General features: G+C 42.8%; 2 protein-coding genes across 2 annotated transcripts; both read right to left on the reverse strand.

Annotated features, from left to right (window-relative positions):
- Positions 1 to 7,697: 7,697 nt before the first annotated feature.
- On the reverse strand, positions 7,698 to 8,929 carry LOC108036813 (uncharacterized). The gene is made up of 2 exons (XM_017113163.2): positions 7,978 to 8,929; positions 7,698 to 7,913 (listed from the first exon to the last, which is right to left on the reverse strand). Exon 1 carries the CDS (start codon positions 8,851 to 8,853, stop codon positions 8,074 to 8,076), a length of 780 nt encoding a protein of 259 aa, XP_016968652.1. The 5' UTR covers positions 8,854 to 8,929; the 3' UTR covers positions 7,698 to 7,913; positions 7,978 to 8,073.
- Positions 8,930 to 14,983: 6,054 nt separating this feature from the next.
- LOC108036799 (protein YIPF5 homolog) lies at positions 14,984 to 24,200 on the reverse strand. Its single transcript, XM_017113146.3, has 6 exons — positions 24,007 to 24,200; positions 23,743 to 23,948; positions 21,163 to 21,197; positions 19,233 to 19,343; positions 18,615 to 18,799; positions 14,984 to 15,453 (listed from the first exon to the last, which is right to left on the reverse strand). Exons 1-6 carry the CDS (start codon positions 24,099 to 24,101, stop codon positions 15,291 to 15,293), a joined length of 795 nt encoding a protein of 264 aa, XP_016968635.1. The 5' UTR covers positions 24,102 to 24,200; the 3' UTR covers positions 14,984 to 15,290.
- Positions 24,201 to 24,625: the final 425 nt, after the last annotated feature.

Consider the following 24,625-nt stretch of genomic DNA (forward strand, 5'->3'; position numbering starts at 1 on the left):
CAGTCAGGCGGCAAGGACTTCTGGGCCACCCTCCCCCTCTCCGCCCCTCCCACTGGTCGGTGTGAGTGTGTGGCTGGGGTGGGTGTCTTTTTGCTTTTGCGTCTGCTGCCTGGCCCAAGTGTGCACTCAATTAAAGGATTTCTTTTCGGAACAGAGGCCAGCGGCCACACAATATTGGAATGGTTAGATAAGCTCTGCGCCACTCGCTATCCCTTGGCAGATATTTGGCCTTCTCCGCAGTTTTAAGCCGCTTTTCCGAGTATCAGACGGGGCAAATGCAAAGCAGGAGCCTGCTCGAAAACTCGGTTGAGTGCCATAAATATAAATGCTTAAATATTTTCCTTCGGCTCGTGTAATGTCTTAGCTACATTTGACTTTTTGTGCTGCAATCGGGAGGCACATCGTTGGATAAATTAGTAGTGATATGCAATATTTAATATGTATCGGTATTCTGTTAATATATCTTTCAAAAGAAGATAAGCAAAGGGACTAACTAACCATCAAAAACCGATATACCTGTGTGACTTGAATTAAATACTCGAATTATTTAATGACTGACAATATCGGGTACACGCACGTTTACGCCCTATCTTATCGCACTATTGATCTATGACGCTCCAGTTCCGATTAAAGTGGACTGCTTACATACTTAGCTTATCTAAGGCCTTTAATCGAAGCACTTGCTATTGATTAGCAACCGTGAAAAAGGATAAAAACCTTTCCGTTTTGTTTTTGTATACTGGTTTTCACTTTAATAGTTCTGGTATTTATTTACCTGAATTAGCAGGTTGGGAAGGGTTCTGCTAATGATAAGGACTTGGACTGGTTCGCAGGGTTCCTGAGAATTTCCTCTGATATCCATCTGTTATTCTGAAGTCTCAGCACCAACCCCAAGCCCACGGCCCCACTCACCGCAATCGCTGACAAGTTTAGCCCAAATAGGAAGCGTGTGCCGGGGCCAAGGACATGTTCCACTGCTTGTTATTGTTGTTTCTGTTGTTGTTCCCAGCCGCAGGGCCAAAGGATATCATAAGCACATAAGATGATGAAGTTGGAAACGCCAAGGAAATCCCGGGAGGAGAGGAAAGCGTGGCGCAACAAGGACATGAACAAATGGCAAAAAGGGGCGTGGGGACAAGGACGAGGGCAACTTAATTTGCAACTTATACGCAAAATCCTTTTGATTTTGTTATGTCGCCGCTTAAAGGTCTCCAGTGACCCTGGTGAATCCTTTTGGTGTATGTGTGGGATCCCCAGCTCGCCTGCAGTTATTTGCCAAACTTAAGGGTGCAACCTTTTTGCCTTGTTCTCCCTGATTTTCCACGTTCCTTTCGGCTGCTCTTCGGTTTCGGCTTGGCCAACTTTTCTTTTCGGTGGAAAAAGGTCCGCTGATCATTGTCCTTTTTGGGCCTGTCCATACACACGCAAAAACCCACATAGGCGGGCATATCGGGCGCTGTTTAAGGGAATTTAAATTAAGCCTATGCAAATTCGCCGCAGGACGCTTTTCTTTCGTCAGCGCCTGCTTTTCTTTATTTCTGTCAGAGGACGAACCACCAACTGCTGGCCGTATTAACGCCGCATTATGGCTGCAGTCACGCCCTCTTCCAGGATCATTCCCCTTTGTACAGACAGCCAGAAAAGTGGGATGGCCAATGGTAAGTTAAGTTCTTGTTACAGAAAGCTAAAATAAATGTTAGTTTTACCCCATCTTTTCCCTTAAAAATAAAAATGACACCAACTTTTTGTTAGGAAGTTGATTTGTTATCATAATCGTAGAAAGAACGATTAACAGCTAAGATATTATTCAAATTCTTAGCAAGTAGACTTTCTATTCACACAAATATTTGGTTTCAGTTTGTCCTTTCTTTCTTAGCTTGGCCTTACTGTGCACACATGAATCAGCGCCTTAATGTGTGCTCTGAAAAATCCATGAAAAGTTTCCGCCATAAAAATTTGCTCGCTTCTTGGAGCCCAGCGTGGGGGAGCGAGCGGAGGGGCAGGCGGAAATGGGGAGGAAGAGGAAGAGAAGGTCCTTTGCCACTTGCTGCGGCGTGTCGCCTGTCACACAACAACTGCCCTATCACTCACTTTCCCCACTTTCCCCCAGCGCTGCTCCGCAGATAATGAAATTGTTGCGAGCAGAGAGAAAAGAAACTTTTGGCTGTGTTCTGTGTTCATCAGGCGAAGGCAGGCAAACATTTTAAATACAAAAGGATATGCGTGGGCCAGGACGGGAGTCCTTTTACAGTGACATTGATGAAACGCTTGAAATTTACTGCGCTTGCGACCCCCAGCCCCTTGCCCGTCTTCTTCTCTTTAAAATGAAGTGAAGCACACTTTCAGAAATAAGTAGGTAGTTTAAGGAGCGCTAATAATGATTATATTGAGAGTTTCAATTTGAATCAAACAAGCTTCTCCCCTTTCGATTTCTTACTTGCTAGGAATGTAACCATTTTTTATGTCCGTTTAAAAACTAAAATTATCTTCTATCTGCCACCTAAATTTTGAAACAAAACCATATAGTCTCAAGAAGGAGGGAGGTACATTTGTCAAAAATACTCTTTTTTCTATAGCAGCAGGGTTACATTTGTTGTGCCTCTTTGGAGTGAACAGTTTTTTGCCGAGTGCCAGGAACCTCTTTTTATGTCCTTTTTTAAATCTTGTGGTTTCCCGCTTCCTGGTCCGCGCTCCGGTCCTGTTTCTGACTCTGCTTGCCGGCATTGTTGTGCTTACTTATCCCTGTCGAAAAATTTCCGAAGCTTGGTGGAGCGCGTCCTTGAGGGGGTGGTGAGGGGAGGCAGTGGGCGGGAGCGGGCGGCGAGGAGGCCCGCCGAAGAACGAATGGAAGGGAGCTCTCCAGCCCGCAGTCAGTGCATTTAGTCAAAAGTGATTGAAAAGGCATTTTGTTATAATGCCAACTTAATGACAACGAAATTACACCAAAAGCCAAGCCAGGGAAAGGCAACAGCGAAGCAGCGCGGCGCACCAACCGCTGCTAAGCAAAATGAGTTTCCAAACTCTGTGAGACCGAAACTTTGTCTTCGCCGCACATAGAGCACCCGAAATAGAACAATTTCCCGGCGCTTCCCCCAGCTGGTATTTTTAATAGAGTGCTGGGGAGGCGCTTTCCCGCCCCTTTTCCCACACCCTCGGCTGGCCCGTCACGCTGGAAAAGCGTTTTAATTGTTTGCCGTGGCCATAGACTTCGCAGAATGTTAAGTAATCGAATCAGGCCGAAATCTTCTTTAAGATTTACTCGGCTCTGAAACTGATTGCGAAACTTTCGCCGACGGCTGCCAAACCGATAGAACTGGGGCTGATGTGGGGATAATTGAATTCGGAGCAGAATAAAATGCGCGAGTCGTAGCGTGACTTTAAAGGGAGGAGTCCATAATCGGAGCTAGGAGACACGCATTGCACTTTGAGAAATTGGCTTCGTTCAAATTCGACAAACTATAAAACAAGGAAGAGCGCTATAGTCGAGTGCCCCGACTATTAGATACCCGTTACTCAGCTTAAAAGAGCAAAAGAGAAATAAGCAGCAAAGCGATATTGTATAGCGCCACCTGTCCGCTATTTCAATACATGTTAAAGTGCGCGGCAGACATATTTAATCGTTTTAGCCATTTGTGAGCGTTAGAGTGGGCGTGGGAAAAACCTGGTTTATACGGACGGACGGACGGACCGACGTACAAACGGACATGGCTAGACTGTATGGGGTCGGACACCTTTTCTTCTGCCTGTTACATACTTTCCGACGAATCTAGTATACCCTTTTACTCTTCGAGTAGCGGATAAAATTATGTTTATTGAACACTTATTGGGAAAAATCGAGCGGATAGTTTCCAGAATCCGTACACTCGCTTTATATTCTTACTTCTCCCCTTGACGCTTACTCCCAAAATCGAATATGCATTTCCTGCTGCTTGCACTTCATGGGCTCGATGAACTGCGAAATCCGGAGAGTTAGGCTGCCTCTCATTGTCAGGCTCCGGGTAGAAGGGCAGGGGAGTTTCAATTATTCACGTTGAACAAAACGCAGCCGGGCGGACACACGCACCCACTCACACAGCTCCGGCGCAACTTTTACAGGGCGAGGCTCGAGACAACAAAGCAGCCGGACTAAGCTAAAATATTTGGCTCACTTCATTTGTTTCTGAAAGGGAGATTGATATATTTGATGAATTTGTATAAGCGCCCCACCTACTTCCGCTGGCCAGTTTTGAAGTCTGCGCACCCACTAAAGGCCGGTTCTACTACTCTTACCTCTGCTGTCCGCACGCACAACGCCACACCCGGCAGAGACTTCCAGGGCTGCTGCTAGCAAAGACCTGCATCTGGAGCTCGACTGGGAGCACGTAGCCGAAAAGTATGCTATTGAAATATTTATGCATGCTCGCCTCGCCGCTCTCTTTGTTTGCCTCCGTCCACTTTGCACTCTTCTGCGCCCGTGCATGTGTGTGTGAGTGTGTTCGTGTGTTTGCGGAAGTGCAAGTGCCAGTGTGAGTGCGGCTGATTAAACATTTGACATACATATTTTCCTGCTGCAGCGAATCCGAAGCGCATTAGACATGCAAAGCAAACACGTGCCGACACACTGTGCTGGGGAGCTTCTTCCTTCCTGTTCTGCCCGATCCAGTGGCGTACCATGAAAATTTAGGGGCTCCCCTGGGAAATATTGATATTTAGTTATTACGCATAAAAGTGTGCTACACATTTGAACTCGGAACTGGTGCATTTCACTGCATACTTCTCAACACCTTTCCAAAATATTTCAGATACTTGATACTGGCATTTTGAGTTGATAACACAAAAACAAATGCCCTACTTTTGTAGGGAAAGAATTATAATACTCCTAATACGCCGCTTAACCTTAACCCTTAAGTCACTGATAGTTACGTGTCCGAAAACTTTAGAGATCAGATAAAGTGGTCGGAGAATCTTATCTGAACGAGAATAATTGACAGGGTGCTGTTAGTCACAGCACTGTTGGTTATTGGGGTAACATTAGAAAATTTCATCTTTGTAGCTCAATAAAATAAGCTTTTTAGAGTCGAAAAAGACTAAAAGGGTTTCTAAGACCCTCTTCTGTTCGAGAAATGTCAGCCAGCACTCTTTTGACGAAAAGTGTGTAAAATTTAAAAAGCCCCCAAAATGATTTCGGGGGAGCTCTATCCTCCGAAACCCCCAGAAGGTCGTCCCTGCTCAGTTCGCCGGCCTATGTGTCGCATTTTCCTATTAGCAGGCAGTCGAGCAATTCGCAACAAAATATGCAAATGCAGCCAAGCGAGTGAGCTCAACTCCTCTGCCATCCCAATCCCTTCCACGCCCCCTTTTCTCCCATAAAATCAGCCTTTGCTCGGCATTTGCCGCATTGTTTTTCTGTCTGTTTGTTTGTTACCGCCTGAATGATTTCCAGCCGAGCATTTGCCAGACAAATCTTCAGCACGTGATGCAAAAAACAATATTAGATAACTCCGACAAAGGGAGAGAGAAGTTCGGAGAAATAAAAATTGCAACGGAAGATCAAAATAATCACTTTTGCAACCGTTTCCTTACACATTTTAATTTAATTTTGTCCATTTCCATAGGGGTAAATATTCTTGATCAGAAAGACTAGCCGCGGCGATCTAGCCCTGTAAAGCCATATTTATCTAGAGAGTTGTAGGTGCAGATTCGGATTCCTAATACACTTTTCAATACCAACCTGTATTTTGAAAAATATCCTCATTTTCACAGCCTAACAACTCGAAGATACATTCACTTTGAAGTTGGTTAGCCGAGTAACGGGTATCTGATAGTTGAGCTCTCGATCATAGCGAGGGTTTTAAATAAACATTCAAGGCAACGAACATATTAATCCATTGTAAGCGCCGCAGAACTTTAAGTATCAGAAGCAATTGGGAAAAGTAATTGATATTAATCACTATCGTATCCGTGCACCCATAAGAGTGACATTGGCTCGGCCTACCAGCCCTTTACGAAGTCCATGAATTTTGAACCTTCTACAGGTCGACATAATGGCACCTTAACAGTGGACTAGCTTATCTGAACGCTGCAGCTAATACAACAACTCAAACGTGTGCTGGGACTTAATGTTCTCGGACGAATAAAAACGATATTTTGCTTTATTTCCAAGTATAAGTTACTGCTTCAGCCGAACCACGGCCAATAGCACCCGGAGAAGTTCCCTAATTTGTTGGCAAGGGACTTGCTACTGATAAAACTCCATCGCAACCCTTGCTATGGCAGCCCACTCACTCGACTCACCATTTCCACTTTTGTTTCAATTATTCCTGGCTTATCTTGCCGCGTCCAGCTCTCCGGAGCCTGGGAAGAGGAGCCTGAAAGGAGCACAGAGCTGAAGACGACAAGGGAAACGTTATGTTGGCTTTTAATTGAATTTGGAAGCCGCATAACTGAATCGCAAAGCCACCCAAATCTTGACCTCCGCCCACTTTCCCCTTTCATTCGACAGGCAATAAAAGTGTTGTAAAAATTTCGCCAAAAGTAATTTGAGCTAAGTTGGATTTTCAATCGGGAATTTATCGAATGTTTTACTACACTCTGATGGAAAATACTTTGGTTTTTATGTAATGAAGTAAAATGATTTGTTCATTGGTAATTCAAACATTGTGGCTTATTTTTACATTCTTGGAAATTAGAACTTAAACTTTTTATCTGTTTGCTAAATGTACCATAAACTAAGAAACAGAATTAAATCTTGAGCTAGGAAACTAAAGTACAGGGAAACAACCTCTTGTAAAAACATGAAACACGTGGTGGAGCTAAGATGCCCACCCTATACCCTTACGATAGTTGCGTCCCCCTTTTAGCTGCCTCAGTTTTTGGTGGCCAGCCACCGGCAGATTACAAGCGATTGCCACTTGGCGATAACGCTGCCAACAGCTCGACGCAGGGCCCCGTCCCCGGTCCCCGCCCCCAGGCTGGCCTTATGGCCCGGTCAATTAGTTAGCGCATTAAAGGGGATTCCAGAGCTTTCGAGGAACTGAGGCAGGAGCTGGACTGCCCGGTCAAGGAATTTATCGGGCTCCCAAGCCCAAGTCGGATATCGCTGTAACCAGGCTGCTGCATGGCTGGGAGGGGTCCTCAGAACCATTCTCGGATCGGTTCGAATTCGACTCCAGTTGAGTCGTAATTGACTTGTTGCCAAGTAATCGTTGCCTGTTAACTGCTGTTGTCAGGGGATTATCTACAGTTCAGTTGAAATCGACTGCTCCTGCCGACATCCTGGGCCCACACACAGCATCTCACGCAGGTAGCTCCAAGTCTAAGTTCAGTGAAGTGCATAAAAAGTGAAAAACAATAAACATCATTGGGCTGCTGCTCCACCATGGAGCTGGGTAAGCTGATAATTTAAATACAACTTGATTTTAATTGGCGTACTCCATCTTTTGCGAGGGAAACTGATTGGTTGGGGCCAACAGAAAAGCTTTTTACCTGGAACTCTACGTTTTAAAGCAAACCCATATGTATAAGGATCTCTTATTGTGAAGACTATTAAATTGCACCTATTTCAGCCTTTCGATCCTATGGTAGCCAGATATATTCAACCGCAGCGTTTTTCAAACATAATCTGCTTGAAAAAGGTCCAATACTTGCAATACACTCTGAAAGAGTTTCAAAAATGGATTTCCCAAAAAGTTAAATTTCAGCACGCAGCAAGAAAGATATTCACGGTGTCGATAAAAATCTTAAATATTTTTAATCGTTCGCTCTCATTTCAGCAAAAAGTTGCCTTTTAATTACATGTGGTTTTAGATGCAAGGGTGTATATTCGACTTGCTGAAGTAAGCTTTATCTCTAGGTTCTGAGAGTACTAGGCGTTTGTGTAGAGCTCTTTTTTCGCTGGACTCGGTATGTGTAAAAGGTGCATCGTAGTCCGGGAACTAAATATTGAAGAACATTAATAACGAATACGTTAAGTACACAGGCTCAATAGGCACTACTTACTTATGTAAATACATAAAAATTGTAATATGTTCAGTAAATTATTTTGTAAATGGACGGAAACAAGAAGTATTTGAAAGCATATTAAGCGTTTTAGCGCTATATGTCTGTTTGAATTCCTCCCTGTATGGGCATGGTCGAAGAAGCACCTGGCTGAGGTCGTCGGGGGCGACTTGGTTCCGGTGCGAAATAAGATTGCGAGGGAATAGCTGCGACTTGTGCCTGTTGCTGGTAAAAGTCGTCTCCGTACTCGCTGACCTCCCGGTTGCAGATTTCGTTCAGGCGCTTGTACCTCTCCCGCCGGGCCTCCACCATGTAGAGCACTCCAGCCGGCAGTAGCAGCACAGCTCCGACCACGCCCAAGGCAAATGACCAGCCCATGTCGTTGTTCTGCCATCCAGGCATCCAGTCGCGGGAGTCTCCTTTAGCCCCGAACACGACCACGGCTATGAAACCGAAGACCGAGCCCACCACCTGGCAAGATCCAATCACCAGCAGCAGCGCCATGTATCGGTCGTCATCGCGAGATGTGCGTAGGAACGCTATGGTGAGTGGCACGGTGATGAGGCACATAACAAAGCACAGCGTGGCGAATATTTGCACGGCTATGTAGAAGCCGGGCAGAAGGAAGTCGTGTATGATGTAGTACTCCTCTTCGAAAACCCACATGCACCCTTTGAATCGGTTGTCATAGAATCTGTGTATGTCCTGGAAGTTGTTGAAGCAAACTTCCCACAGGCCCAGGTTGGTAAATCGCGGATCGTCCAAACGGCCGTCCGTAACTAGCCAATAAGGAGTGGAAAACGCGATAACGAATAGGAGAACGGAAAACACGGACACGCAGAGGGCCACTTTCGTACTGTAGTTGTACGCCCCCATGATTATTTTCGACGAATATTGTTTATTTTAATTAAAATGGTTTATAAACACGCCCAAAGTGTGACCGACACATTAATGTGGTATTTTCAAAAAAAAAAAAAAATCCGTCACCTAAGTGTCGCTGGCTTATAGCCCTTTCCCACAGCAAAACGATCAGCGGCTGTTCCCTAATAACCCCTTCCCACAGTCCCTTCGTGCTGAACAAAGCGATTCCTTCAGAGCACATTTTTAAACATCCATGTTATTGTTTAAATATTACTTTACATTACATTTTCGTATGCAAAACTTCTGAACCGCCCTAAAAAAGAAACAATTATGGTTGCACCGAAAAACAATCGGTAAACTATTGAGCAAAAGAACGTCAAACTTGTGTGGAAACCAAAACTGATCAAGGTTTTAACACAACCCTTTTACACTGGTATTTGCTTAATTGTTTAATTTACTTTAACTATAAAAACCCCTAAACCTAAGGTAAAACCGCTAACGTATGCCTGTTGGATAAATCAATATTAGCGTGTTGTTTTTTTGTAAGCACGCACGCCATGCGGCTCACAGGCAATCATTAGACAAAAGCTGTGGTGCCCATGCTGACTCGTGAGCAAAAAAATTATAAATTTTTTAGGAATAAGTTATGATCGGTAAAGCGGCCATAACGGGATGTTAAAATATGGCCACCTTAGAATACATTTTCTCAGAAAATATACTAGAGCATTTTCTTATTTTTATAACATTAAATATGTTATAACAGTACTCACTGAAAGTGTATTATTTTGAAAAAAAAGTATTAAAAATCAAATAAAAAAAACGACAAACAACCGTGTTGAATATTATTTCCTTGTATTCGATTTCAACGGATATAATCTGCGTGGCATAATATGGTCACTTTAGAAGTCATTTTCTAAGAAACTATACTACATTATTTGCTTGTTTTTAAAAAATTAAATATGTTATGATAGTTCTGACCAAAAAAGTTATATTTTGAAAAAAAAAAAACGCATTCGACAAACAGTGCTGTCAACCAATTTTTTTTGAATTGGTATGTCATACAAGGAGGGGAAATGTGGAACCTGAGTATTGCCGTTTGTGGATATTAAGACAGGGGTAGCATTACCAACTGGGTAATACCCAGCCTTTGGTTTTCAGAAACCAGTTTTTGCTAGGCAAGGTAAAAAAATAAAGTTGCTATATATGTATGTAAAAATTAAAAAATCGTAAAAAAAGAAGGAAATCTAAAATATTCAGCATTAGCGTCACGCACCTGAAACTTCACGAAATATCTTTAAATATCTTGAATGGGATAAATTATCTTATCTCAAGAAGTAGCCGCTACTGAAAATAAATATCAAACCAACCATTCTACTTATTTTGACCAACACAATCTAAACATAAAGACAGTAATCCTCCTTATCTAAAAAAGTCGCGATTATACATTTTTTTATTTAACGCGGAGTCTTGTAATCTAAACAATCTAAAAATAAGCTATTCCTCTTACTCTGAAGAAGCTTCGGAACAAGAGATTGTGTGAATCAATCCTGAATACCTTGCACACATTTTACACCCGTTACTCGTAGGTAAAGGGGCGTACTATATTTGTCGGGAAGTATGTAACAGGTAGAAGGAAGCGTTTCCGACCCCATAAAGTATATATATTCTTGACCAGGATCACTAGCCGAGTCGATCTGGCCATGTCCGTCTGTCAGTCCGGATGAACTGAGAACCATGGGAGCTACAGGAGTCGAACTTGGCATGCGAATTCCTGGGTTTCCCGCGCAGCTTAAGTTTGTTTCAGCCCACAACCCGCGAAAAAATGTAACCAAAGTGCTTGTGCTAGAAATAGATTTTGACTGAAATGTATTTGTCTCATAATACCTAATCTGCCAAGCCCACTATAACGCCCACAAGCGGCAATTACCTAACATACATAGTTTTGAAGTTGTTGGGGTTTGCATGCCCCACTGCATTCGCGAAATATCCGAAGAAAAACTAGAGTAGAATCATGTCAAAACTGGGGAGCCACAAACATGCAACTTAACCCCGAGCTTCTAATATCTCCCCCTAAATGGAGACCTTAAGTTGAATGGTAACAAAGATACAATTCACGGAGCCCTCTCCCAAACAGACTAGCCAGCTTAGTGTTTTAAATAAGCATGTAAAACGCATGTATATGTGGTAATGTAGTGTTCCCCAACCCCTCCTCCCACGGATCGCCAACGCTCTCCAGATAATTGGTCCTGCACTGGTCGAGTGTCCTGGAATATTTACCTGCTCCTTCGGCCATCCATCATCCTCCCAACATGCTCAATCTCTGTCTGGGACCGGCGCACCGGAAGTGTGGCCGCAGCAATCAACGCGGCAAGTTGGAAGCCCACTCATCCGCTCCCGGCTGCACTGACGGCCATTTTGGGAGCTTAACCATAAATGTTGCAGTGCGCTTTTAAGCTGCAAGCCAACGATGTGTGTGTGGCAGCCACTGGAGGTGGAGGCGAGGGCTTGCAGAGTTCGAGGATGAGGCTTACCAGCAATTTGGGTTGGCTTTTCCCCAGCCCACGGGGATGGGATGCGAGCTGGCAGCCAGGCAGCAGCTGGCCACCTTTTTACACGTGCCTCCTCTGCGCCGCGTCCTTCAGCCAACCGCTCATCTCCGGCTAATTCTCTCTGCATTTCAGTGCCGCAATTCAGGAAGAACCCACCTGCCATTATGGCCCACAGCAACATGACCCCGCCCGCCGTACGTGCTTAGCTTGGGCCGGAGTAGCGGTCTATTTGAATCTTCCACTTGTTGGCGCCCAGTTGGGTGTTGCCATTTTCCGAGAGCACCTGTGGGGAACACATTTTCTTCGCCTGTAAGCATTTCACAAGATTAGTTGCATTTTGGAGGCATACTAATATCTTCGGCCGATGTATTATTCACATATTTTTGGATGCAAGTCATACCATAATATAATATTTTGTTGGTATTTTAAGTTTAAGATTTAAGTTGGCAAAAAATATTTTTTTAACCAAAGCAGAATGAGCCGTTTAAATAATATTTCATTATCAATTAGAAAGTGCATAATGAAAAAATAAAAGTTTATCTATTATTTATTTTTACCAATATTACGATATTACTGTTATATAGGGAAAGCTTTAGGATCCCGTTTTCGTCATTATTCTTCTTTGAAAAAGTTGTCTCAAGTTCAGTAAGTCTCCTAGGTTTTAAGAAGAATAATTCTCGAATTCAAACAAGCGGTCCCGAGTAAATCGTTCTTCGTTTAATCAAAATATCTCTATTTGACGTATGGAAATCTTTGCTCGTTTTCAACCCGATTTCTTCTAGATTTCAGTATGATGCGTGCTTGCCTTTAAGAATACTTTCCTCTTGATTTTAAGTACAACCTCCTCATTTAACATGATATAAAAACTAAATACGGGCTGTTTGGTTCTAGGTCGAGGGAATTTTTATGCAGTAAGAGCATCTCTACTTTTACCCTTTGACCTTTCAACTTTTTGCGTGTGTGCGGCCATTTTACACACGCGTACGTTGATGCGGTGATAATGCCACCGCACTCACACACATCTACAACTGACAGCACTTTTCGTTTATCTCCTCCTTTTGACCGTTCAATGAGCTTTTAAGAGCGCTAATTAAAAATGTGGCAAGTGTAACCAAAGCAGGCGCCTCCCCCTTCCGACCCGCTTTTCATGCCATTAGGACCTGGCCCGAACGGATCCCACATAGTGTGGCTGTCGTCTCGCTTTCTATTGGCCGCTCTTGAGCGTCTTGCGTCTCTGGGAGAGCGCAATTAGCGCCTCCACTCTTGGCATTGGCAGCCCTTGAAAACTGGGGAAAACCACGCTTTTCTTGCGCCCTCCTCAGCCCCTGTGGTTCTGGCGGCTTTGTTTGTGTGGAAAGCGTTTTTAGATTGCATATTTATTAAAATGCAGCTAAAGTTGCAGCACATGAATGCACAAACGCAAGACGAGCGAGCTGAGGAAAGCTAAAATGTAATAACTCTTGTCGGGCCCCGCCTCTCCACCACCCCCTGCCTCCTGGTTTTCCCGGCTATGCGTTTCCGTAAGCAGCTTTTGTCCGCAGGTGTTTTGCCATTGTGTTGGCTCAACGCTTGCCGCGCGGTGGGAAGCGGTGCGGTGGCGAGACACTCAGCAAAATGATAGATCTTTGCGGGCACTTAAACCGGAAGTCAGCGAAAATACTGGAATCTCACGGAAAAATGCAATTATTAAAATAGATCTAGGTTCATATGCACACTATACACACATGTATATGGTTCTTTAGTAGATAATTACAGCATTTTGTGATGTGAAGAGATTTGTACAACATGCATCAACTTTGATCGTAGTACACACATATGATATTTGTGATATTAGACTTGTGAGAATGTATGCTAATCTAGTTGACCTTTTCGGGACTGCAATTTTGCTCAGTGTTCCTGGCGAGCGTTCGCTTTGTTGCCAAGGGGTTTTCAAGACCAAGCTGCTTATTATCGCGAAGAAGAAATAATAAAAATGAGCGGCAACTAATAAGCTTATGGCCGTGCAACCTGGCATCGGCAGCCATCCACCACCGTCCTCGCCGGGCCCTGCTAATTGTGAGCTAATTCTAATTATCAGCAACACATTCGAGAGGTTCTGCTTCTCGTTTGGTCCTGATCCGGCTCCTCGCTCCGCTCCTGCCTGGCAGCTAACGAGTGTTTATTAATGGCGCTAATGGCAAGCGACGCCTTTGATGAGCGCAAAATGCTTAAGCACACAGATCCTGGCCGGGCCCTTGCTCCCCTTTCTCCTTTCGGGCCCCGCAATTAGCGCACAAATATTTCCGCATACATTTCGCTATGTATATATATACATATATTTTTTGTGTTTCTGCTGCCTTTCCGCTTTGGCCATAAAAATGCTCGACCGAATTGTAGTAATTACAACAATTTGCATAAGAGCCGGACAGAAGGGAGGGCGGAAATCAAAAAGCGCAAAGCGCCGAGCCCGCTCACAGAAGTATGCTACGCATTTGCAATTTATTCAGCCAGACAAACGGAGAAAGGACAGCCCGGAAATTCGGAAAAAACACAAAGGAGCGCTGAGAGAAAACGCTAATTATGTAATATGAAAATGCGAGGACAGCGTTGAATTATTTGCATATGGTAAGCAGCGCAGGACAACAAGAACCCTTTTCCCAACCCCCTTTGCGGGTGTTAGCCATTATCAAATTCAATTAACACGCTGCTTGCGGCAAGGACTTTTTAATTCTGCGACCATTGCCGTGGCGAATCGAAAGCCACACGCAAATCAAATCCGCACTGCTGGCCTGCTTCTGCTGCAGTTGAATGGCAATTAGGCCAAGTTTTCAATTGAATAAACTCAAAAACCCGAAAACCGTGAAACTCTTTATGCCCATAAGTGCAACAAAGTGCAGCAACCGAGCGGCAGACAATCGAACTAGTGTGCAAGTCATAATTCTGGCAATCGAAGGTGGAAAATTCGATTGCCTTTCGAGGCCCAGGCAAGTAAATCAAATGGGCTGCAAGTTTCACTCGAATCTTTGTTTGCCACTGAAAAGCAGATACAAAGCCTTTTCACTTGAATGTGTAGATTGTTTTTATTGGGCAGCAAGGATTTATGGTTTGAATCGTAGCAGACTGGCAAATAAAAAAGCATGTGTTGCCCTGTAACCTTGTGATCTTTACTGGCAATAGTACTAAGGATTAATAATTTCTTCCAAATTCTGTAAGGCGTTGAAAAATAAGTAGATTACTGCTGTTCCACCATTTTTTCGGCCAGTTTTTTCCAGATTATTTTGATTTGGATTCGATTACACTCAACCATTCACATGTTTAACTTGAAAAAGTTGTACCGCATGTGTTTACTTATCTCATTCAATTTCAGTATGTTTTCTAAAGCCCTTGCAATCGATTTCATTTCCAGGCGAATTCTCACCTGACCATTCGTGACATAATACCCGGTAAATACCCACATCGAAATACCGAAGTTTTAAAACAAAAAAGGGGGCATATGGCCGGAGTCGCGTTAATTTTGCATGTCCCAAAAAGTGAGCATTGCGACGGAAACGGAAACGAGAGCGCGAAATTTCAGGCTGCTGCTTACACCGCCACAACTCTGAATGGCAAAAAACCAATTTCAATTTGTTAACCATTTTTTATTCCCAATCAAATTTATTACGTCGGCTGACAACAAAAGTACTGAGTAAGGGGAGCTTGGCCAACGAAAAGCAGACTATGGGAAACAAATTCACAATCGGCGATTATTTTCTTAAAAATGTACATATCCATGTGTGGGGCGGGTCGGCTCCGCTCGTCGCCTCTCCTCCCGGCATATGTTGTGCTGCAAGAGTGTGTGTTTGCAGGACAATTAAAACCGGGCAAACACAACAACGGGGTAGCGGGCGGCAGGGTGGTGGTGGACCAGCAGGCGGGCCCGTGGCCCTAGTAAATGGTAATCAACGCAAATCCTCCATAGAGCACCGCACACGGATAGGCAATCAGCAGCTGTTGATGGTCCATGGAGAAGGCGGTGGCGAACAGTTTCGAGGCCGATATGGCGCACCAGAATATGGAGATGCCGCTCACAATTAGGCCGAGTGTGCCCCTGCAAGAGTGAAACGAGATACCAACTCAGTCAGATATATATAGACGGCGAAATCAATAAGCAATGCATATGCATGAAGCAGCAGCCGCCTAGACTGAGAAAAAACAAGGCGATCTGAGCTGCAAAGTTCCATGTGCAATGTTCTCGATTTCACTTATACAATCAGTCTTAACTCCAAAAGATGTTTAAATTATATACTGTTGTTGTTTGTACCCGGTACTTGTGGAGTAACTGGGTATTAATATTGTTATCGTAAAACATAATAAACTGGTTAAGTGCAACTCAAGATATAATAAAGAATACGAGGAACTACCATCATCCTTCTTGTAGCATTTCGTCTGTAAGCTAGTGCTATACAGAAAAAGGGTTTTTAGAGTGAGAGTAAGAGGATTAAAACTAATCAAAAAGGGCATTATAATAACAAACGCAGAGCCAAATTACGGCGAGACTACAACCAGCTGCTTCCACAATGCCCCTGAAAAGGCTTTAGGAACCAGGATAGGCTCGAAGCATCTTTCCCGGTGCATCGACTTGGGAAAGAGTATTCGATTTACCGAGTCTTCATAAAAAGCATGAGGATGTGGGTGGGCATGGCCGGGCGTGTGTGCGAATGAATGGGCAGGGCAAACAAAGACAGCAGGCGATGTGCCGGCAAAAGGATGTGCAAACACAGTCCACCTACAAAGCGCACACATAGCCCACACACGCTCTTACAGAGAAAGCCCAGTGGAAAATTAAAAATGGATTTCAAAGGGATATTCGGATTGCTACCTCTCGTCAAGATTAAAGGCAAGCTAGCTAAGGTTTTATCGAAGTAATTAAATTTACAAAAGACGTAGTTTCACGTGAAACCTTTTTAAAATGTACATTTAATATACCCTCAGTTAAAATTTCAATATTGTATATTCTTATTTAATCACCTCTCGGTAAAACAAACTGAATGACCCAACATTTCACGTAATCTTGACTTAAATCTCGAAGATTTGTACGTTCAGCCGTTGAGAAGACAAACAAAGGTATTACTTGGGTTAGCAGATAAAGAAGTTCGGACTTCGGATACTAAACATAGTCTAAATGAAAGAATCAGATCTCCCCATCCAAACTTTTGTCTGTATAGCTTAAAGTCGCGAGCTTAAACCAAGTAAATCCGGCGCTGAAATCTATTTACGAAACCAAAACATAAATCCCCGTATCCCGAAGTTCCAATTTTCAGCTACACGCACGCGTTTAATGGATTGCCTTTCTGTGGTCTCGGCGGCTCGGCGGCTCGGCTGGCACCCCACCGCCCATTTAGCCTCAACCAGTTTTTTGTCCCACTATCCTGCAATCTTCCGCAGAACTTTCTCGGTTGTTGGTGACTGCGTCCGTTGCTGGTGTCAAGTGATATTTTGCCCCGGACTGGGCAGCTAAATGGTCCGGCACTAGCCTAAAAACCAATCAAAACAATACTATGTAGGACCGGATAACTCGACTGTCTGTGTAATTTCTGCGCACTTTTGCATCACCAAACAAACTCAATTAAAAAGTCTGTCTAAAAAAGGACGGCGGGGAATCGCAAAAATATTTACTGTAAACTTGGCTGGCATTCGCAGGGACTATATGAACATCAAAGCCGGCACACACGCGAGCCCACCCACAAAGTGCAAGCGCTTAAAGCCAACAAATAAAAAATGCAGGCAAACAGGCAACCAAAATGGCAATTGCACTGGGCAGTTGGACAGTTTGGTGAAAGGGGGCTTCCGCCAGGGCTTTTGGGGTGCTGGGGGAGGTGGATGGGTGGGGCAAACAAAACGCGCTTGGTGTCGAGTAAGCCGGAGCACAGTTTTTTTACACACTCGCTCATTTCGCCCACCGCCACCCACCGCACCACTTAGAGTCCCCGCTCCGCTCGAAATTATGACGTGCCAAAAGGCAGGCGGTGGGTCCACCAGAGGAAGCGCTAAAAACTCACGCAGCATTTGCGTGTTGCTCCTCGCATGGCCACCATAAAAAGCGTGGCAAGTGAGTGGAGCCAGCAAGAACAAAAAGGCGGAGGAAATGGCCGGGGAAATGCGGAGGCCAGGGAAGGGGCGCGAAGCCGGCCAGCAAGTGCTGGACACATATTTGAAAAGGAAACTACGTGAACGAAACTCAACGGGTGGCAAAACAGGACATGGAACGTTAGACAGATGGACACAGCAGCGCCGGGCAGGAGCACTTCCACCACCCTCTCCACAAACCACCCACCCCAACCGTTCTCAGCGCGAAAATTAAACGGCGCATAGTTGGCGTTATTTCCTCCGTTTTTTGCCCGTCTTGCCTTGGCTTCAATGGAGTCCGAGGTCCTCGGTCCTCGTCCGTTGTCCGTAGTTTGGAGTCCTCGGTCCGTAGTCTGTAGTTTGGCAGTTGTGGCCCTGGAGTGCACTAAAAGCGCAAATTAAGTTGGCTACTCTTTTTTACTCGCCTCCGTGTGTATGCATCGCTAGCCCAAAACTGCAACAAAATTAAAAACCTAAATTGTGCGAAAGGAGGCAAGGGAAGTCAGGCCCAACGGATGGTCAGATAAAGAAAAATTAAACGCTGGCCCTGGAGGAGTTGGGAGGAATCCTAGTTAGCTTCTCTAAATGAAGGGTTCAAGCTTTATTGAAACGTTGTTAGCTGCCATTGGCCCGAATGTATTTAAATTTGTTAGATCAAACATGCATACGGAAATAAGGGGTACCTGTTTTCTAGTTGCAACATCCCTTTTCTACAAGCATATCAAGTCGTGACTGCAACATCCACACAGGCGTTTACGTACAGATACATGACGGTGCCCCACAGCCTGCAGGCTCAAATCAAACAATCGGAAAACGGCACCCGCAATAACCATAATAATAACACCCAGAAGTGATCAACTTGAATAGACGAGAGGCAGCCGGAGTCGAAGCATCAATGGACAAATTTGAACGGCAGGGACTGGATCGAAAACGTGCTGCAGTCGCAGCTGGACGAGCTTAGGCAAAAGTTTGTAATTACAGGCCACAAACAATGAGTAGACGCCGATGCATTGGCAACTTTTCAATTAAAAGCATAAACATAAAGCACAACGGCGGATGGAATGAAGGGGCGTGCGGGCACTGAGGAGTGGTATGAATGGCGGGCGGATGAAAAGCCAGCGACTTGTGTCAACAATTACTTACTGAATGGTGATTAAAATGTTGATGCCCGACAGCACCACCATGGGCAGCAGACAATAGCCAAGCACGGAGGCCACCGCCCCGAAGGTCACCTGCGACCGGCTGACCATTAGGGACAGCAGGCAGTAGAAGAAGATGCAGCCCATCACGCCGATTCCGTAGATGTACGAGAAAGTCACCTTGCCGCTCTGTAAAGAGAGACGAAGACATTGTGGTTAGGCATACTCACTATGTATTTGAAACGAGGAAATTATTACTCAATCGAGTCTTAGGCGTCTACAATAGGCAGTAATTAAGGATTGACTTATAGTTTTGCATCCCCTTAGATACATAAAATAATACTTTAGTTATGTTAAGTCCCAAGTGATTTTTGCGGCCCTCCCATAAATTAATTTTGGCAAAACACCCAGGGGAAGAGTAAACTTAATTTAATAGTTCTTAATATTAGAGAGTTTTAAAAGAATTTATGCCATCGTAATCAGCTTAGTGCTGCGTTTAAAAGGCATTCATTCATATATAGATGCTAAAGCAAAACGTTTCCCGAACTTATTATTTTAATATTAATTAAAATTTAATCCGACCGTAAAAAGAGGTGATTTGGCGCTAATCGGTGGGACATACCAGTAGCAGGAAGCCGCCAAGTGTGAGGCAAAAGACCAGTGGACCCGCCATGTCCGTGTCCTGTAGGATTTGTTGGTCGGTGCCCCGCAACGGATTCAGCACGGCGAGCGTCTGGAACGAGGGAGAGTAATTCGATTAAAATTAGGGCAAGTGAAGGATTACCCAGGGAGGGGGTTTCGTGGCAGTGGTCCGTTTGGCAACAACCATCATCACTCATGGAGCCTGCGGAGCTTTGGTACCGGGACACTACACAACACAATTCGTTTGTTCGCACAGCGGTCATAAAACGGAGCCAACTCCCGTTTTCCAAACATTTGTTCTCTATGCGTTTTGGGTTTTCCCTTTGTTTCTGTGTTGTGAGCTTTGTGCAGTGGCAGAGAAATTTGAAAAATGGAAATTGATGATAAATGATATTGCTGACCAGCCAGCCAGCAAGTGAGCCGGGCTTGGGAACTGGGCCAAGAGCTGTCAACGCATTTGACGCATGCGAATGTGGGACAGGACAAGGGCCATGAAATTTGATATTATAGCCAGCAAGGACCACCAAAATTTGTCGATGAAATTCCGAGTGTCTCTCTGTGGGTTTCCCAACATTAATTGAGATTGAAAAGAATTTGAAGTGGAAACATGCCACCACACACAACATGCGCCGAATGAAATCGTTTTTGTGTAACTCGTGGACTACCGGAAATTGATTTAAATTGAAAAATTCATTGATATCGGTCAGGGGTTCGAAAAGGCCACATACATTACATACATTAAATATATTTTTTGATAATTATCAAGTGTTTCAATAGTAAAACCATTTTAAACTAGCTATAACACTTTTTTCGTAGAAATGCAGGAGGCACGGATACCAAAGGGGAAAACAAAATCTAGAGGACTTGTGCAGGCCCATTTACTTTCATAAACATTTTTATGCATATTTATGCACTCCGTCATCACACAAAAGCCTTAAAAATACCTTGACTCTGCCATTTGCCATCGACCTATTACATTATCAAACAGCCCCAGAGTCAAACACAAATCTAACCATAATTCCCCCAGCTAGCTGCTGAACAATTTAATTAGCATTTCATTTCACTTCATTTCAGTTTTATGATGGCACCCGGACTCATTAACATTAACATTTTCATTTTTCAATTAACACAAGCGTAATAAATTCCGTGCCGGAGCGAAAGAAATGAGAATCAGGCGCACGCAAATTTTTTACAAAATGGACAAAAATGCAGAAAGTTACACAGCGAACTGGACCGAATGGGGAGAGGAAAAAAATGAGCGAGAAAAACTTTAATTAAAAACACAAAAGTTGCTTTATTTATTTAAAAACAACTACGACCAGGCCCGCGGCGAGTGCAATGAAAAAATATGTCTTCATTAACGACACAAACCGGCAAGTGCAGCGACAACAAAGCACAAAATAAAAAATTGCAAAATTTACAGGAAAAAACAAAAACAATGGAATTATCGCGGCAGGAGAAGCCAGCAATAAATACGAAAGCAAAATGCAAAAACATTTAAATTTCAATTAAAACGGAGTTGGCCGCAGTGGAAAAGCGCGGCCTAAAGTAGCAGCCCAAAAGAAAAGCCGCCCGCTGCGTTGCACAAATTAGAAAAGGCACAGGGCCGGGGAAATGCGTAAGGGCAAAGCTGGAATTATGCGGGGGGTGGAGTAATTGTCCGGGCAAACAAAGTGGGCAACTCAAAACTGGAGGCTCCTTTGTGGTGTGTGTCGGTGGCATCCGGCGGGAATCGCTCGCATAAAATATGCAATTTGCCGGGCTCCTCTCAAGATCTCCAGCTGAAATGCGTCCAAGTGCAGCGGGGTAAAAGGGGGCCATCTTCTCCAGCCTCCGGCGGCTCCGAAGGTGCAGTACGCAAACCATTAAAAGATAAAACGCATCTCTTATTGTTCTACTTTTTAACATACCTTTTGGAATATGTGATTCGGATTGATACCCAGTTCTGTAACGAAAAAGAGAACAAAAAATTAGTTTTGAATGCTATATTTCAGATTTAAGCTACAACATTTCGGTAAGTTTTAAAGGTTATTAACTAAAATACTAAAACTCTTAATATTGTCAATATTATTGACGGTTTCTGCTTCAAAAAAATTAAATCTGTTTTTGACAACGAACTTATATTGGGAACCGATTTTTACGTTTATGGCCTATGGTACTAAAGTTTGTTGAATTTATTTTTTCGATTTTTTTCCAACTTTGTCTAAGCTTAGAGACATTTTGACGATATAGATTTGGCTTATTTAAACACTTCTTGAGACGCAAATGTTGACTAATTCCGCTCCTCAGTTAATATACTATTATATCCCTTTTATGGAAGAGTTGGTCCTTCATTGAATCCGATCTTTCTTTTCCCTACTAAAAAGAATTATCTTTTTTAATAGTTTTACTGCAGCCTAGATAAATAACGTAAACTTACTTCAGTTGGTAAATACACGGCCAATAAAGTTAAACTTATTTTACTATGGATTTAATTTATTTCAAAAATTAAAAGTATGGCATTATATTTATAAACTAAAATATAAATCACCTAAATTGTTTGAGCGCAATTAGAAGAATAATTAAATAACCCAAATTCATTAAGGCTTTATAAAAAAAAAAAGGAAGATAACTTCGGCAAGCCGTCGTTTGTATAACTTTGCAGATATAAGAAATAATCAATGTTAACAACACCATGTTCAATTTTTAAGGATTGTGGCCAGCTGCAGTGCTATTAAAAATAATTTTATTTTTGATAATTATTTCATTATGTTTCTGATCGCTTCCTTGACAGCTATATTTTGAAGACGTACGATTTTTATTAAATTCTTTTTGAAAAATTCGCAATTCTTAAAAATTTTAAAAATGATATTTCCAATAGTATAAGATATCATCTTAAAAAACACCGAAGATTTATTTATTGCATAATATTTTTACACAAATTTTCCGATCGTTTCTATGGCATTTATATTATATGGTCGTCCGATTTTCATAAAACTAAATTCGAAATTCAGAACTAAATATAAAATGTTATTTCCAAGCCTAGGAGGTTATGTGTTAAAAAACACCGCAGATATAATTTTTTCATTTTATTTTCAAACTATATTTTCAATTCTTTCTATGGCAACTATATGATATAGTCGTCTATGTGATAAGTCGTCAGAACTAATTAAAAATTGTTATTTTCAATCGTAGGACGTTATATGTTAAAAACGCCAAAGATATAATTAAAAAACAATTTTTTGTGCATTATTCTTATGGAAGCTATAAGATATAGTTATCCGATTCCGACTTTTATACTACCTGCAAAAGAAAGGAAACTTTTTGGGAAAGTTACAGCTCGATAACTTTAAAACTGAGAGACTAGTTTGCGTAGAAACAGACGGACATAGCTAGATCGACTCGTCTAGTGATTTCTGACTAAAACCATAATACCCTCTGCAAGGTATAAATGCATATCCATTGAAAATATTTTTGACTTCTCTGTCATGATTTAGAAGGAATATTAATTCAACTTGCATCCGCAAGGTGTAGGGTTTATTTGTAACTTCAACTGTAAATTTGTTTTGCTAAGTTTTGCTTGGGAGCTATAGAACACTCTTATTACTTAAAGTTGTTAAACTAGTTGTAATCAAAAGGTAGATAATTTTCTTAAATATACATCAAAAACAATAACCTCCCTAAAATTACGCCGTATTATACATTTAGAAGCAGTTTAGTCGGAAAACTAAGGTTTTGTGCCTGATTTTGCCCCAGAATAATACTAAATGATTGAAGGGGTTTGAAAATGATTTGTTTTGATGGGAAATAATTATGCAGTTATGCAGAACACTAAAAAGGCTTGCTCATTACAACTTTGCGTTAAAAAATGTTCTTTTGAGTACATAATGCGCTCGAAATTTGATATTATTTTTAAGGATGACCATATTATCATATAAAGTCGGATTTTAAGTAGGATTTCTGCTTTATTCTATTCTGTTATGATTCGGATAACCAACTTTAAAACAAATATATTTTTTAAAATCTTATCTAGTTTACATTTTATACTTTTATCTGCTGGCTAAATCCGTCAGTTATAAACTTATAATTACAATTCTCGGCTTGCCAGTAGGTATCGACAAGCGGAAATAATTAAAATTTGTATAAATTGTTTGGTATTAACGAAAGCAATACATTTTAGTTAACCAAATTTTTTGCCTCTTGGCGTGGCACTGTTGAACCGCCGGGCAGGAATCCCTAGACATGGCTAGAGATGTCTGGTAGGAAACGCTTAGTTCAACGTGTCACATACCATCCGAAAAAAGAGGTATACTATTTTACTCTACGAATAAGGGGCTTAAAAACGGTGTGTAGGCATTTTACTTTTGCGAACTCGATTTTGGCGATTCATGGCAGGTCTTGAGAACACCGCAAATAATTAACGAACTCCTATTGACTATGGCCAAGACCGTGTATTATAGGTACCCTTAGGCTTATAACTTAATTAGTCTCCGGTTGAAACCATATCTCACCCTCCAAAAGCGGGGGTTCATCGTCGAACTCGTTGCCCGCTCCTCCGGCGGCGCCTGGGTTTCCACTCTTGTTCTGGTTGTAACTCGTGTCAGTGTACGCCGTGGGATCGTAGAATCCGCCCAACCCTTGGTTCGCGGGCTGTGCGTAGGCTGCATCATAGTTGGGTGGCACTGCGGCCTGTGTGTTGTCGAAGGTTTGGAAGTTCCTGCAAGCAAGTCGAGCAACAATTATAGGTGGAATCTTGACTCCCGGCACCTACTTACAGTTCCTGACCAAATTCCGGCATGTCGAAGTTGTAACTGGCATCTGCCGAAGGCGCAGAGCCGTAAAAGTCGTTGGGTCCGCCAAACTGAGACATAACTACTTTAATTCAAGCACAATTCATGCATTTACAAAACACAATTAAAATTTAACAACACGTCAACTAGAGACGGCCTATCGTTTAAAATGCTTTAAGTCGGTGATTGGCGATGCTAGGTATCGCCTATTAGAATCGATAGCCATCAGATGCTATCGGTGTTTCCAGAATAAAAAATCATCGATGTTTTTACTGGTAAATTCAAAGAAATGCGGGAAAGCAATTGTTTTTCTTTTTTTACAATATACAGCATAAAGGAGTTCGAGTTACCCGCTTGCTTGAAAAACTTTGTTTAAGGTTATTTACGCAAAGAGAAGTAAATTGGTTGAAAAAATAATCGATTACGTTCTTTAGGGGCCCTTTACAATATTAGAGAAAATAAAGAGAGAACGCTATAGTCTATGCTATCAACTGACGAATACCCGTTAATAAGCTGAGAAGAGTTGGACCAAGTCCCTAATTTTTGGCTTTTATAGTTTCCGCGTTGCCAGGGCTCATACGGACGGACAGACAGGCGAAGAGTC

Source organism: Drosophila biarmipes, chromosome 2L (genome assembly GCF_025231255.1).
Source record: "Drosophila biarmipes strain raj3 chromosome 2L, RU_DBia_V1.1, whole genome shotgun sequence".
NCBI lineage: Eukaryota > Metazoa > Arthropoda > Insecta > Diptera > Drosophilidae > Drosophila > Drosophila biarmipes.